Source organism: Engraulis encrasicolus, chromosome 8 (genome assembly GCF_034702125.1).
Source record: "Engraulis encrasicolus isolate BLACKSEA-1 chromosome 8, IST_EnEncr_1.0, whole genome shotgun sequence".
Taxonomy (NCBI): domain Eukaryota; kingdom Metazoa; phylum Chordata; class Actinopteri; order Clupeiformes; family Engraulidae; genus Engraulis; species Engraulis encrasicolus.
In genome coordinates, this window is record NC_085864.1 from 22,716,753 (window position 1) to 22,732,925 (window position 16,173).

The 16,173-nt window shown below is 42.1% G+C and overlaps 1 protein-coding gene across 1 annotated transcript in view; it reads left to right on the forward strand.

The window, feature by feature from the left end:
• The first annotated feature begins 6,166 nt into the window (after positions 1-6,166).
• Positions 6,167-16,173, forward strand: part of LOC134453583 (uncharacterized) — a 37,209-nt gene continuing 27,202 nt past the window's right edge. Inside the window, exons 1-4 of the mRNA XM_063204361.1 lie at positions 6,167-6,184; positions 9,489-9,634; positions 11,329-11,478; positions 15,353-15,502. Coding sequence (XP_063060431.1) covers positions 9,515-9,634; positions 11,329-11,478; positions 15,353-15,502 — 420 coding nt within the window. The 5' untranslated portion in view covers positions 6,167-6,184; positions 9,489-9,514. The remainder of the gene's footprint in view (positions 6,185-9,488; positions 9,635-11,328; positions 11,479-15,352; positions 15,503-16,173) is intronic.

A 16,173-nucleotide genomic window follows, 5' to 3' on the forward strand; every position in this document is an offset into this window, starting at 1 on the left:
ATATTATTTTATTCTTATGATTTGGCTGGGGAAGTCCCCATATAGTGACATATTCTTGTGTGTAAGCTTTTCTGTAATGGGTCACGGGACACATTATTGGGAACCTGTGCATCTACTTGGTGTGGCTGCTGAACAGCAAATATGAAATTGATGCTGGACAACAAGACAATGGACAGTGGGCATCTGGCCATGCGGGACCCCACGTGCACAGAAGAAGCTGACGCCATGGACTGTGGGGGAGGGAAATGGTTAAATAGGGTTGCCTTTTGTATCCACTTCAGAACTTGCTGGGTGTAATACAGCATGTCTCCACGCAGTAACTTCTCCGGCCATTAACAATAAAATCTGCAGTGCTGCCAGTGCTTACCATCTGAGTTGTTTGTCTGCCGATATAAAAATTATTATGACAGGTGTGTCAGGTGAAATCCTGAATTAGGATTTCAAGAATCGTCTACAAGTGAAAGTGCTACGTGTCCCAAATGTGAAATTGGCCCAACTTTTCTCCCTGATAATAGAACTATTATCCTCTAAATATATGGGTTCAACAACTGCACTGACAGGGTATGTCTGTCCATGCTGTTGCTCTATCTCCACCAATTATTGAAGCTGACTTGACTTGACTAGGCCTACATTCTGTGGGTTTCTCGAATCTAAAAACTCAGTCGCTGTTTCAAAACTTTTGCTCATTATATTTTGGAAAAGTTTGCCCAGCCTTGCCTGATGTTCCGACAAGCTGCTAGGTCAACAAAATTAGGCCTAGGCCTATACTTCATTGGCACACTGTTGTATCCTCTTACGCCACTAGGTGACATACGCGGCACTAAACGGCTCTGCAAAAGGACAGAGCATTAATAAACTGGGAACTAAATGCTTAACTCGCGCGCTCTATGTTATTGACCAGAAGGAAGCCAGACGCACGAGCGAGTGTTTGTATTCATAGCTGGTGCGTGTTGTGATATGTGATCTAACTGCACTATTACCCTACGCGGAGTAATATATAGAATGTTGGCCGCGCAGTTGCACTATATTCTGTGATGTGTCTATCAGTTGTTGTTAGTTACCAGTTGCCCAGTAAACAGTAATCAGCTGAGCTTTATATCCGAGACTCCTCGTCCTTGTGTCTTAAGTTATTATTATACAATAACACTTCATGGTGGCAGCGGAAAAGGATCGCTAATAACGCCATACATCACTGCTTTGCCTGACGGAAGTAAACAAGATTGTCCGTGGATAACTTTGTTTTCGCCACCGGTGAAACCCCAACGGCAAGCTAAGTGGCTAACGGTTTACGCTCGAGACCAGTAAGGTAAACAATGGCTTCACATCTACCAACAATGAACTGGTCGGACCCAGATCTAAGCGAGGCAATAGCACTTTTTAAGCAAAAAATGTGCCTTTACATAGAGGATGAGGAAATAACCGATGAAGCTAAGAAAGCTAGGAAAATATGCCGAGGCATAGGAGACGAAGGACTTAAAAGACTTAATGCTAGCGGACTCAGCGACGAAAATAAAAAGAAACCGGAGGAGTTATGGACGTTTTTCGAAGGACAGTTAAAATTAAATGTGAACTTTAGGATACACAGACTTCAATTAATGCAATACAGACAGAGACCCGACGAAAGTATCGATGACTTCATTACGAGAGCCCGAACGCAGGCGCTGAAATGTCAGTTTGACGACGCTGAACTGAATGAGCGCCTTATTGAGCTCATTATAGCCAGTACCCCTCACGACGCGCTGAGGAACGATCTGTTCAGCAAACCCAAAGGCTACTCCATCGCCCAAGTGTTAACAGAGGGGAGGAAATACGAGGCGCTGTCAGCTGGCAACGAGCAGTTAAACCAACTGGGCATGACCACTGCCGAAAAGGTCCACGCCATCCACCGAGGACGGGCATGCCAGAACTGCAGCAGAACCCATCCACCGCGTCAGTGCCCTGCCTACAACGACGAATGCTCTGCGTGTGGTGCGAAGGGACACTGGGCGAGGTGCTGCAGGAAGAACAGACAACAACAGCCAGGCTACACTCCACAGAGATCAAGTAAGCCCCGTCCACCACCACCACCAAACAAGCACTACTACAATCAACACCAGGCAGCCAGGGGGAGATACAAGCCACACCATAGAGCCAGAGTCGATGCAGTCGACTGTGAGGACTCAGAGGATGAAGACTACTACCAACAGTTCCACTCCATTACCATCAGCGAGAAATGCATGCACAGCATCAGCAGCAATTCACCCAGAGACGAAGCCTACACGACACTCAGCGTGAAGCCACCCGATGTACCAGGCCATGGACACACACTCAGGCTGAAAATTGACACAGGGGCATCGGGGAACACCCTTCCACTGCGAACATTCAGGCAGATGTATGGCAACGACACAAGTGCATACCAACGCCTGCAGAAAACCAACATGAAGCTGTCAGCATACAGTGGACATGAAATACGATGCCTTGGTACCATCAACATCCCGTGCCAGTACAAGGACTCCAGATGGGTGAGCACCAAGTTTTATGTTGTGGACGTACCAGGACCCGCTGTTGTTGGATTACCCACCAGCGAGCTGCTTAACCTTGTGACACTGCATGTAGACACTGTAAAGAGAAAGACTGGCAACATAAAGAAAGAAAGACAACCACCACAGCATTTGAAAGTAACCACCTGTACTGACCTCATGAGAGCGTACCCCAATCAATTCGACAAAATTGGCAACTTTGAAGGAACTGCAAAGCTCTTACTGAAGCCCGACGCCGAACCATTCATAGACCCACCACGAAAATGCAGCATTCATATTAAAGACAAGCTCCAAGGTGAACTCGACAAGCTCGTGCAACAAGACGTCCTGAGAAAAGTAGAACACCACACTGACTGGTGCTCCAGCCTCGCGTACAGCACGAAAAAAGACGGATCCCTGCGCATCTGCCTCGACCCTCAAAAACTCAATGCCAGCCTGAGGAGATGCCCACACAAGATACCCACCGTAGAGGAACTGAATCCCAGGTTCGCAAATGCAAAGATCTTCAGCAAGCTGGATGCGAAAGCAGGATACTGGTCCATACATCTGGATGAAGAGTCCCAAATCCTCACGACGTTCCGCACTCCCTTCGGCAGATACTGCTGGAAACGTCTGCCATTCGGGCTGAGTGTGTCTCAGGATCTCTTCCAGGCCAAGATGGACCAAATCCTGGAGGGACTCCAGGGCGTGGCCAGCATCGCAGATGACATCGTTATCTATGGGAAAGATGAAGAGGAGCACGACAAGAACCTGACAGCACTGATGGAGCGCGCTGCAGAGGCAGGTATGGTGTTTAACAGTGACAAGTGTGTCATCAAACAGAACAATATTTCATTTTTTGGCAACCTGTACACTGACAGTGGCATTAAACCTGACCCCGCAAAGATTAGAGACATTCAAAAAATGCCAACACCACGAAACAAAGATGAGCTACACAGATTTTTAGGCATGTTAACCTACCTTGCCACATACATACCAAAGTTTGCAGAGAAAGCGCACACACTGAGAGGACTGCTAAAAAATGACGCCTTGTGGCTGTGGGAAGCTGACCACCAGAAATGCTTCGACGACTTGAAATCTGCCATCACAGAGGATGCGTGCCTGAAGTACTACGACGCCAGCACACCCCTGACACTGGAAGTGGACGCATCACAGAAAGGCCTTGGCATAGCACTGGTGCAGAACAACAGACCCATCGCTTTCGGATCCAAGACCCTGACCGACTGCCAATCCAGGTACAGCAACATAGAACGTGAGATGCTTGCAATTGTGTATGGAATGCAGAGATACCATACTTACCTGTATGGGAAGTCATTCACTGTGATTACAGACCACAAGCCACTCGTCACCATCTGCTCCAAGCCACTGCATGCTGCACCACCCCGACTCCAGCGCATGCTGATCAAGACCCAAGGCTACAACTACGAAGTGAGATACCGACCTGGCGCTGAAATGGTCCTGGCAGACACCCTCAGCAGACTTCCGAACCCAGAGAACGACGGCGACATCGAGCTGGATGAGCGGATAGACGGCATCGACGCACAGTTTGAAGATCCAGAGAGGCTCACCATCGCCATTGTCAACTTTTCACCTGAAAAACAGGACTCTCTGCGAAGCCAAACTGCTGACGATCCAAACCTCTGCGCGCTGACAGAACTCATCCAGCAGGGATGGCCTGAAAACATCAAGGACTTACCAAAAGAGCTACGCCAATACTGGTCCTTCAGAGATGAACTTTCCACGGAGTCAGGAGTCATCTTCAAAGGGAGACAGGTACTCATCCCTGACACCATGACTGCAGACATACTCGCACAATTACACATAGCACACCAAGGCATAGAGAAAACACGTAGACTGGCAAGAGAAAGTGTGTATTGGATTAACATGAATGATGACATTGAAAGAGTCTGCAGATTGTGCGATGTATGTAAGGAAAACCAAGATGCCAACCCAAAACAGCCTCTCAAGCCACATGAGATACCATCCAGGCCGTGGCAATCTATAGCCTCTGACCTGTTTGAAACCAATGGACGCCACTACCTATTGACTGTAGACAGATACACAAAATACCCCCTTGTTGATGAAATGCCCACTCCAGTATCCAGTCATGCAATCACACAAAAAATGCAGTCCTACATGTCTCTGTTTGGCCGGCCAGACGAAATCCTTACAGACAATGGAGCACAGTATATGGGACAATCTTTCCAAGCTTTCGTGAAAAAATGGGGAATCACACATGTCACCAGCTCTCCCCACTACCCCAAAAGCAACGGGTTCATTGAAAGGCATGTCAGACACATCAAAGGCATCGTCAAGAAGACACTTCAGGACAAAAGCGACCTCCACATTGCCTTGCTGCAAGTCAGGGCAACACCAATCGACAGCAAGCTGCCTTCACCTGCAGAACTGCTCTTCGGCAGGCCTGTCACCACCCTACTCCCAAGCCGAGCAGAGCCGGGGAAAGAACAACACCATCAACACCTGGCCCACAGAGCAGCTGCGATGAAGGACCACCACGACCGCAGCTGCCGCAGAGAACTGCCTCCACTCCAGCCTGGACAGCATGTCACGGTGTGGAACAAGGAGAGGAGGACCTGGCACCCAGCAGTCGTCCAGCAGAAATGTCAGGAGCCAAGGAGCTACATCGTCCAGACACCCAATGGGCGCATGCTGAGGCGCTGCAGGAGCCACCTACGGGGCCCCTACAACACACCCGCACCCACACAACAGCACACCACACAGACACAGCAACAGCACACTACACAGACACAGCAACAGCACACCACACAGACACAGCAACAGCACACTACACAAGCACAACAACAGCACACTACACAAGCACAACAACAGCACACTACACAAGCACAACAACCTGCTGTGAGCAGAGCACACTCGGCAATGCCACAAATGCTGGGTGAACGGCGAGGTCACAGTGAACAGACAGAGACTGCACCATCCTGTGAACCTGTAAGTAGAGCACCACTAAACACCAACTACCCTCCGCCAGTCCGTACACGATACGGAAGGGATGTGGTCAAGCCAGCGCGCTTTAAGGACTACGTCCAGTAAGACATGTTTTTCAACTTTGTTCAGCTAAGAGACTGAGTGAATGATTTTCTAAATGAAAAAAAAAAAGAGTTCCAGTTGTCAATTTATAGTGATTACCAAAATTGAACAATATCAGTCAATATGTCTTGAATTAATCTAATATGCTTACTCCTTTGAATTATATGGGTTACAACAATGCATTAACATCAGCATTGTAGGAAGTGTGAAGGTAACTTGATAGAAAAAAAACATGCATATAATTTGCCTTTTGCTTAACAGTGAAGTTGAACTTTTTAAATGAAATATTTATGGTTGAAGTAATACGAAGTTAATGTATAAGCTTAGAACTTAATGAAATATTTATTGGATTGTTTTTTTAAAGCTAAACAGGGGGGATGTTGTGATATGTGATCTAACTGCACTATTACCCTACGCGGAGTAATATATAGAATGTTGGCCGCGCAGTTGCACTATATTCTGTGATGTGTCTATCAGTTGTTGTTAGTTACCAGTTGCCCAGTAAACAGTAATCAGCTGAGCTTTATATCCGAGACTCCTCGTCCTTGTGTCTTAAGTTATTATTATACAATAACACTTCAGTGCGGTCCACCGTGCAGGTAATTTTTTTCTAATGCATTTTTTTACTTGATGATGTTAGGATGGAGTTGACGTTTTAACACTTAGTTACAGTAAAACACGAATGTTCAAACAGCACGAGAGGATATTAGATCTACCGCTAGGCTGTTGGATGCTACACATGGAACTGTGAGCTAAATATACCTGGCATTGGCTCCACAGACATTGACGATGACTGCCTGAATTTAATACATTCTAGGAATACGTAGAACTACTTATTTACTGAAGAAGGCTCAGTCTCTCTGTTGACATTTTCTTTGGTGGTTTTGGTAGTTTGACACATTCGCAGTGATTAGCTGGCTAGCGGGACTGGTTTTCAGTCAGTCAATCAGAAAGCGTCTTGCACTTGCATAGGAGGCTAGCTGCACGTTTTGCACAATTTACATTATTTTGGACCGCAACAGTAATACACTACATAATACAGTAATATAGAAAATAATGTAATTTGTGCAAAACCAACTGCAGCTTCAAAGTAAAGTTACAATGCAAAATGATAAATCATTTCGAAGGAAATGTCAATTGGCTTATTTTTCATGCGTAGACTACTTTCATTTTGTCACACTTTGCATTGCATTGCATCAATGATACAATAATGTAGTGACCTCCTTGCATTGCATAAATGTTTGCATTTTGTGTCACATGATTCAACCCTCTACTGCATGAATTATTATATTTACAATGTAAAAAATGTTTCAGCCCTTTTTTAGTGTTAAAATGAGTTAAATAGATTTCCCCAAAAAAATGTTCAAAAATATTTTTAATTAAGATTTTAGCTCATGGTTGCCATATGGCAACTACATGCAGTCGTGGAATCTTGTGTAAAATCAGATTTTTCCTTAAAAATTGAAATTTTCCTTGATAAATATATTACTTTCCAAATGTTACAACTCATATAATACATATTTTAAGTATTTAGTGAAATTATTTTTGGTAAATAGCAAATTTGGTCTACAATACGGCCCATAGACATGTACACACATTTACAAAAAAGCTTCCGAAAAGGTTGTTTACACCTATTTGCAAACATGTACAATGCATTTTTACATTAAACATGTCTAAAATTACAAATATAAGTACAAATTATTCATTTGGAACAAGAAATATCTGTAAAAATAGCCTCATACTACTCTAATTCTAAGTCATTCCAATGGGGTTGATTGGGGTGAATGGCCAAAATGTTGTTCCATAACTGCATGAAGTTGCCGTATGGCAACCATAACATTTTACCATTTGACAAAAAAACCTTTGCATCTAAAGTTGTTTTAATGATTGAAAATAACAGTTTACATATTACAGATAGTGTTTTTATTTTTTTTATAACAATATTTTGGGCTGAAATGTTGGTAATACCTTGGTTTATGGAGGCCTTGAGCGATGACCTCCACACACCAAAGTAGGTGATGAAAAAGGGCTTCCTGTGTTTATTTCTTTATCATGTGACCTGAAAAGTTTTTTTGGTTTCAAAGTAAAAGGCTGTCTTATCACAAATAAGTCTAAATATATAGGTTATAGTGTACCATCTACTAGAAAAACTGGAAAAAGTTAACGGTTGCCATATGGCAACCCTATGCAGTAGAGGGTTAAACATTTTGGAAGTCTAATGTTTCCCCTACTGGGAGCGTACCTATGTCCCCTGGGTCCGACTGTATGTTCCCCTGTCTTTGTATGGGACCGGGTAATTTGGGACGCTTTTTCTTAAAAAATAAAAATAAAAAAGGGTTCTATATGTTCCCCTCATTGTATGTTTCCGAGTTTTCAAATTGTGCCCTTCCCAAAACCATCCCTAAACCTAACCTGTCAGTAATGCAATGTTTCTGAGTTGTAAATGTGTGCCCTGACCAAAACTATCCCTAAACCTAAGCTGTTAGAGGTGCATTGCAACAACAACCTGCGCTTTGCCATGCGGCAGCAGTCTACTTGGAAGCAGCAGGGAACATAGAACCCTTTTTTGATAAAAGGGTCCTACGTTTTTTGGTTGCGGGGAACATAGGACCCGGGGAACATAGTAGGAAACGGCCAACATAGGGATGACCGACCCAGTCTGTCGGTTTTATTTACTTTTTTCCGGCTTTGTTTAATACAGTTTTTGATTTTGCATTCAGCTCCAGTGTGCGACTCCTTTCTTCCTTTTCATCAAATTCAGTGTGGCCATAAGGATTCTTACCTAGGTCAATCCGCGGGGTCAGCTCATATGTTCCCCACAGCCCATTGGTCCCACAGCATTCCTGCTGCTCGATGTTCCCACATTTTTAAGAAATTATTTAAATATAGGCCCTATGTTCTACAGCTAAGTGTTCCCACATTTCCGAGTAAGCGAAGAGAACATACATGCCTTTGGGACATAGGGCCTAAATTTGAATAAATTCATACAAGTCTGGGAACAGGAATATGCTGTGGGACCAATGGGCCGTGGGACCAATATAAAAAAATATGTTAAAAGTCTCAGTGATGTTTTATCTATTTTATTTTTAAAGAGTCTAAAAGGGAACAATGCTTGGTAATTTTAGACTCACAGATTAGTTTTATGTCATTGAATTAAAGGTACACTGTGCAGGAAATGGCCAAAAAAGGTACTGCAATTATGCTGCTCTTTGAAACTGGGCTGCCTATTGATTTGATCTTTTCATGAAAGTTAACTAAGTAATAAACTAATATTTTCTAGTATGGCCCAAGTACAGTTATTTTTTCAGCTAAAAATGGCTTTTTCTGGCAGACTATGGAGAAGATCCCACTTTTCCTGAAAAGTGATTTTTTTCCAGTCACAATACTTAGCATGTGATGGTGGTGGTAAGTATTCATCAGAAAGGTAACATTAGTGAATGGGTAGCATGAATTCTGGAAATAAACAACTAAAAATCTTACACAGTGTACCTTTAAAACAACCAAAAAAAGTTAAATTTTCCCTCATTTGAAAAGCATTGTGAGAACCAACCGCGCAAGGTGTCTTTGACAGCTCATATCTTTTGAAAAGAAAGGATTCCATGGGATCTATGACTATGTACCTCACATCAATCATTGTATCTGTATAGAAATGGTTAACTTTTCTTGTAACAAACTGAAATTAGATTTAAGTATACAATGTGACAACCCCAATCTCCCCTATTGATATACAGTAAGTAAAGGAATCCTGCCATAAGCTTATGCATTGTTTACCGTCCAAAGCCAAAATGTAATTAACCCATAGACAAGCATACGTCTATAAATACTGTACTACATGCTATGTCTGTATGCATGTTAATTATAATAAAGAGACATTTAAGTTAATTGACATTCATTTTGTTTAAGGTGGTACCTCCGTCTGAAGATACACCATGCAGTTGGATGCAATGTCTGATGATGTACGCCGTTCAGCTAGGAAGAGACGACCACCTAAACACCTGATTGATGAAAACTTTGTCGGCAGTGTGGGGCCCCAACCTACCAAGAGAAAGGTATGATCTAGCCTAATGAAACGGAGGCTAACTAGCAGAGTGTGGTGTAGAATCTTCGTAAACATCCCCTCTGAAGCCTCATACAGTATCTAAAACGCTGAGCTATCGGACTGGTCTTTAGCTGTATCGTGCCGTGCCTCCCATTTGTATATGTACGTAGATATGCTGTGCATCCCTTTGTGTGTATTTCCCGATGCATAAATCTGAAACTGTGATAAAGTCAGGACCAAAATTAGTTTTTCATTTTGCTTATACGTCAGATGGCAGAAGAAGCTCAGCTACATTCTGGAATATCTACTGTGTAAAGTGGCCAGCCTAAAGGCTTCTCATCGACTTTCAAATCTCTTTGAGACTTGGTCTGACCAAGAGCACAACAATTAACATTTCCCAAACGGCAAGGTTGACTCGCCTCCTTTGGTTTGCTACTGGTTCTTTGCTTCCTGACACAGTGAGTTCTCAATTTTTCTGTAGCTCAGAAACGATATTGGGACAGAGATAGTCTAACAGGAGATGAAACACTTCAGAAAGCGCCCATAGGAATTAACGGGGGCAATTCGCTACGGTAATATGCCGCGTGCTTGCATATATCCCACCTGTCCGGCAGCAAGAGCCAATTGCTTGCTGAGCTGCGCTGTCATTTATCCAATCATCTCGCTGCGTCGATGCGTAAGCTTTTACGATAGCTCAAACCTAATCGGTATGCCCTCAGAATCCGCTTTCGCTGATCGGTTGCTGATGACATGTGCGGTTCACATCAGGTAGCTACTCGTGGGGTTGCAACTGTGAGTCCGCGGCCACTTGATCCCACAGACCGCGGTGCAGAACGTGTCTCGCGGATGTGCAGTTCAACACATCAGTAAGAAAATGATGATTTACAGCTTTGCTTTCATATATACGGCCAATCTGAGATAGCCATTATGAACTAGTTTTCATTGTGATTCCAACCATATGGGTTGTGGGTCGCTCCTTTGTTCCATTTCTGTGTAATCATTCATTTTAGGACGCCCAAACATATCCTTCCCTTCTGTTTTTTTCGATGTATTGCACCCTGGTCTTATTAATCTGAAATTGCAACCCTGAGGCGTAGCCAAGATGGCCGCAGAGTGAAAGGACTTATTCTAAGTGACTTTGATTGGTGGATTCATTCGTTCAAATTCAGTTCCACACATTCCAAAGGTCTTAGTTTAACCTGTCCAGTTCAGACAGGCGATTGGCTCTTTGAATAATCATCTGATTGTATTGGACAGGTAGCCTAGTAAACTAGCCCCACCCGTCAGTGACCAAAATTATTTTTTGCCGGCGAGTGGGTGTAGCCTCAGACAATGCCTCAGTCCCTGAAACTGCCAATCACAATGCAGCAGATTTGTTTTGATTTGTTTTGACTGTTTGGATGAAAAGCGGACATGGTTTTGAGGGAGTGACGACAAAGCATGGGCCAATAGGCACATACACAGTTTGAAAATCAAACTGGTTGTTCCCATCAACAATTTTCTGTTGTTTCATTGATCAGGACCAGACTAAATATTCACATTTAATCTCCCATTTAGGCTGGCTTGGCAGACTATTTGAGCGGTAAACCAAGGTCATTTGGAATATGTGACCCTAGATTGTAGCTAATGAATTGGTTTTGCCCATCACTGTCTACAAGGCAATTTAAAACAACTTCAAATGTATTGACATTTATTTTATTTTAGATGGCATCACTTTCAGAGGATAAAAATGCCATGCAATTGGATGCAACATCTGATAATGCACAATGTTTGGCTAAGAAGACACAGTTAAGTGAACGCCTGAGTGACAAGTGCCCTGTCAGCAGTGTGGAGCCCCAAACTACCAAGAGAAAGGTATGACTAGCCTAGACAAGATCCCCCATATACCACTAGACCAGCCAAGGCCCACCCTGACCCACACTCTGGTTTTCTGTGTATTCACTAAACAGCTTGATATACAGGGGTTAGACAAAATAATGGAAACACCTGTCATTTTAGAATGAGTAGTTTCATGGCTCAAGTGGACCAGCCTGTTGGCCAATCTTCATTTATTGCACATTGCACCAGTAAGTCAGCCTGCCATCAGCAGCTAAAGTGCTTAAATAAACTTTTGATGGCATTTTTTGTTAAAAGTTGGCAACCATGCCAGAAGTTATCAGCATGGGCTAAGGTTTCAGAATCACCTGGTTGCCAACACGGAACTTGACCTTCAAGGTCAAATATGAAGGTCAAGAGGTCAACCACGGTCAAATAACAGTGTTATGTAGTTAAAAATTGTTACAAAGTTGTTAAAAGTGGGCTACCATGCCAGAAGCCATCAGCAAGGACTAAGGATTCAGAATCAACTTGTTGCCAACACTGAACTTGACCTTTAGGGTCAAATTTGAAGGCCAAAAGGCCAAAAACAGGGTATTTTCTTGCTAGTCTTTGTTGGGAACTGTATATTCATGGAATTCTTTTTCAAAAGTTGGCAACCATGCCAGAAGTTATCAGCATGGGCTAAGGCTTCAGAATCACCTGGTTGCCAACATGGAACTTGACCTTTAGGGTCAAATCTGAAGGTCAAAAGGTCAAACACGGTCAAATAACAGTACCAATATGTTATTTAGTTAAAAATTGTTTAAAAAAAAAAAGATTTTAAAAGTGGGCAACCATGCCAGAAGTCATCAGCATGGACTAAGGATTCAGAATCAACTTGTTGCCAACACAGTATTTGAGCTTTAGGGTCAAATTTGAAGGTTAAAAAGGTCAAACACTATGTATTTTAAGGTTTGACTTTTTGGGGGACTGTGTTCATGGAAATCTTTTTCAAAAGTTAGTAAGAAGTTATCAGCATGGGCTAAGGTTTCAGAATCACCTGGTTGCCAAGAGGGAATTGACCTTTAAGGTCAAATATGAAGGTCAAAAACAATGTATTTTCTGGTTAGTCTTTTTTGGGGATCTTTATATCCATTAAATTATTGTTTTCAAAAGTTGGCAACCATGCTAGAACGTATCAGCATGGACTAAGGTTTCAGAATCACCTGGTTACCATATGGAACTTGACCTCTAAGATCAAATTTGAAGGTCAAAAGGTCAACCGAGATCAATAAAAAATCTGTTTTTTGGTGATGTGCTTTCATAAAATAGTTGTTTGCATGGTACTGTATATTGAGGCCTATAATTTAATGTTTGATTTGGCTTATCATGGTGGGGCTCTGGCCTGTCATCCTTAGACATTCATCATAGCTCATTAGCATAAAATTAACTTAAACTTGTATTTTTTAAATTTTCATTCTGGTCATCTCAATTACTTTATTCTTCTTTGTGAAGCACATTAAGCTGCTGGTATGAAATGGGATATGCCTTGGCTCACCAGTGAATTTGCTTCTTTCCTTAGAAAAAATAATGACTTCAGTTATTTCTGATGTGTTTCAAATGGTTATAGCAATGAAGGACACTGATTTGCTATGTCATATCATGGTTAGGAAATAACCTACAGTAAGAGTAGAGCAAGTATTGCACACTTCTCTTGATGTTCTCATGACTACTGTAGAATGTTCTGTTGCAATTTCCCAGGCTTGAGTTTTTGTGTCACCTGTATAAAGCACCATGCTTATTTTTGAGTATTGATCGACTATTTTCAGAAGACAAAAGGGCGATTGATATGTTACCACCAAGTGATGCATATGGATTGCATCTTGCATAAGCAAATCAGCAGGCAAATGTATGGCTGCAGTCTGACAAAGTACATATTAACAAAGACACTGAGGAGACAGGTGGTTGGACAGTTGTAGACTTGATGGCTGTGTGGTAAAGGAAACCTCCAGTTCCACATAGTAGCTTAGGACTGATAAGATGTGGTTGTGGAACCAAGTGGGCAATACATGCCTGCAGTTGCCTGAGGAATGGACAGCCCTGTATACCTGCATGTGATTAAAATGTAGAATGTTTAAACACCGTAGGGATAGAACATGATCTGGATGACACAACCTTTTTGTAATAACAGCAACAATAGCTTCTTTAAATACATAAATATCCAGTATGTACTGACATCACATTTGAATTTGAATTATTGTTTTAATTATTATTGAAGTAAAGAAACAATATGATCAATTACATTCTTGTTATTGACAATTTGCAATAATCACTTTCACTCATACCCTAATAATTAAGACTATATAACTTCTAAATATACAGTCCCCTAAAGTATTGGAACAGAAAGGCAAATTTCCTTGTTTTTGTTGTTCACTGAAGACTTGGGTTTAAAGGGGCTCTAAGTAGAATTAAAAGGTTAATTAATCACTGTCCCGAGTCATCTGATACTTACAGTAGGTGAAGTGTGACTCTCGCGACCACTTCCACCGTCCACTGTCAGAAAACCCCAAATGCAACTTTTGACAGCGCTGTCCGCTTCGGGAGAAACCTCATCAAAACAGTGTTTTATTTTCTTTACAATTATTTGTTCCAATACTTTCACTCACCTAAAATGATTTAAATAATATGAAATATATCCTCCAGGTACTAATTATTCAATACATAATGCAAACAAGTTGTATTTTATGAAAGCACATCACCAAAAAAAACCTTTTTTTTTTTTTTTTACCCCGGTTGACCTTTTGACCTTCAAATTTGACCTTAAAGGTCAGGTTCCATGCTGGCAACCATGGACCATGAAACCTTAGTCCATGCTGATAACTTCTAGCATGATTGACAACTTTTGAAAAAGAATTCCATGAATATGAAGCCCCCCTCCAAAAAAGGCAAACCAGAAAATGCATTGTTTTTGACATTCAAATTTGACCTTAAAGGTCAAGTTCCATGTTGGCAACCAGGTGATTCTGAAACCTTTGTCCATGCTGATACCATCTAACATGGTTGCTTACATTTGAAAAAGAATTCCATGAATATACAGTTCCCAAAATAGACTAACCAGAAAATACATTGTTTTTGACCTTTTGACCTTTAAATTTGACCCTAAAGGTCGAGTTCCGTGTTGGCAACAAGTTGATTCTGAATCCTTAGTCCATGCTGATGACTTCTGGCATGGTTGCCCACTTTTAACATCTTTTTAACAATTTTTAACTAAATAACAGTGTTATTTGACCGTGGTTGACCTTTTGACCTTCATATTTGACCTTAAAGGTCAAGTTCCGTGTTGGCAACCAGGTGATTCTGAAACCTTAGCCCATGCTGATAACTTCTGGCATGGTTGCCAACTTTTAACAGAAAATGCCATCAAACATATATTTTGGGGGCTTGGCAGGCTGACTATAAGGTGAAGTGTTAAGATTCAATTAGCAGGGTAAGAGCACCGTTTTGCTCAAAAATTTGCAATGCACACAACATTTGTGGGTGACATATCAGAGTTCAAAAAGGAGAAATTCTTGGTGTGCGTGTAAACTTCTGCATCTTTCACCGAGACAGCAAGTCTTTGTGATGCATCAAGAGCCAAGGCATCCGAGGCAATGTCTGCATACCACCAAGAAGGATGAACCACATCCAACAGGATTAGCTGTGGATGCAAAATCGTCTAAATGCTCTAAAATGGCAGGTGTTCCTTTCCATTATTTTGTCCAAATCCTGTAGTTGGTGCGTCTATAAATTACTGTGTAAAGAAGCTAGCGTGAAGGTTCCTAGAGCCTCATTGTAGGGCCTATTCCCAACGTAATGTTCCTTTAATGATAACTTACTGTCCACAAGTTAATTTAATTCAACATTAATTTAATTAATATTCATTTTGTTTTAGATGACACCACCGTCCAAGGGTGAAAACACCACACAATTGGATGTAATGTCCGATATCGTACAACATTTACCGACGGAGAGGCAGCCAAGTATGCACCTGAGTGACGAATGCTCTGGCAGCATTGGGGAGCCCCAACCTACCAAGAGGAAGGTATATTCATGAATGGTGTGACATTTTCCATATGCGTTACGCCCATTTGTGGGGGAAAACAGCCCATGCAAGTCAATTGGTGATGTTGGGGTTTAATAAATTATAGATACGGACTTGTAGACTAGCGTTGTTCACACGCAACATGCCGAAAATGTGTTGTGTTGCTGACTGTTCAAATAATATAGCCAAACAGCCGTGGCTGACGCATGGACTGTGTTCATTTAGGCTAGCCGATGTAGCATATAAGTTGATGAGACATTCGATTTGATATCCCCCATAAAGGGGCGTAACGCACATTTACGAGCGAAGTACCCGGATGGCCGTTCATGCCTATAACTTTGCACTGTTTACCCCAGTGGGTTGCCACTAGGTATTATTTATTGGACACATCTAATATGTAAGTTGATGAAAACTTCCCATTCCTTCCATTTTTCAAGAACTGGGAAGTTTTTTTCTCAGATTCTGTAGGGTTTGTTGATCATGTATTAACTCACTTGTCAGGTTTAGTGACAAATAAGAGTTTAATTCAGGGGTGTCAAACATACGGCCTGCGGGCCGCATCCGGCCTGCCAGAGAGTTCCATCCGGCCCGGATGTAAAAAAAAAAAAAGAAAAAAATTTAAAAATTTTTTAATGAAATAACCGAAATGCGCAATTACGGCCCTCGGGGCA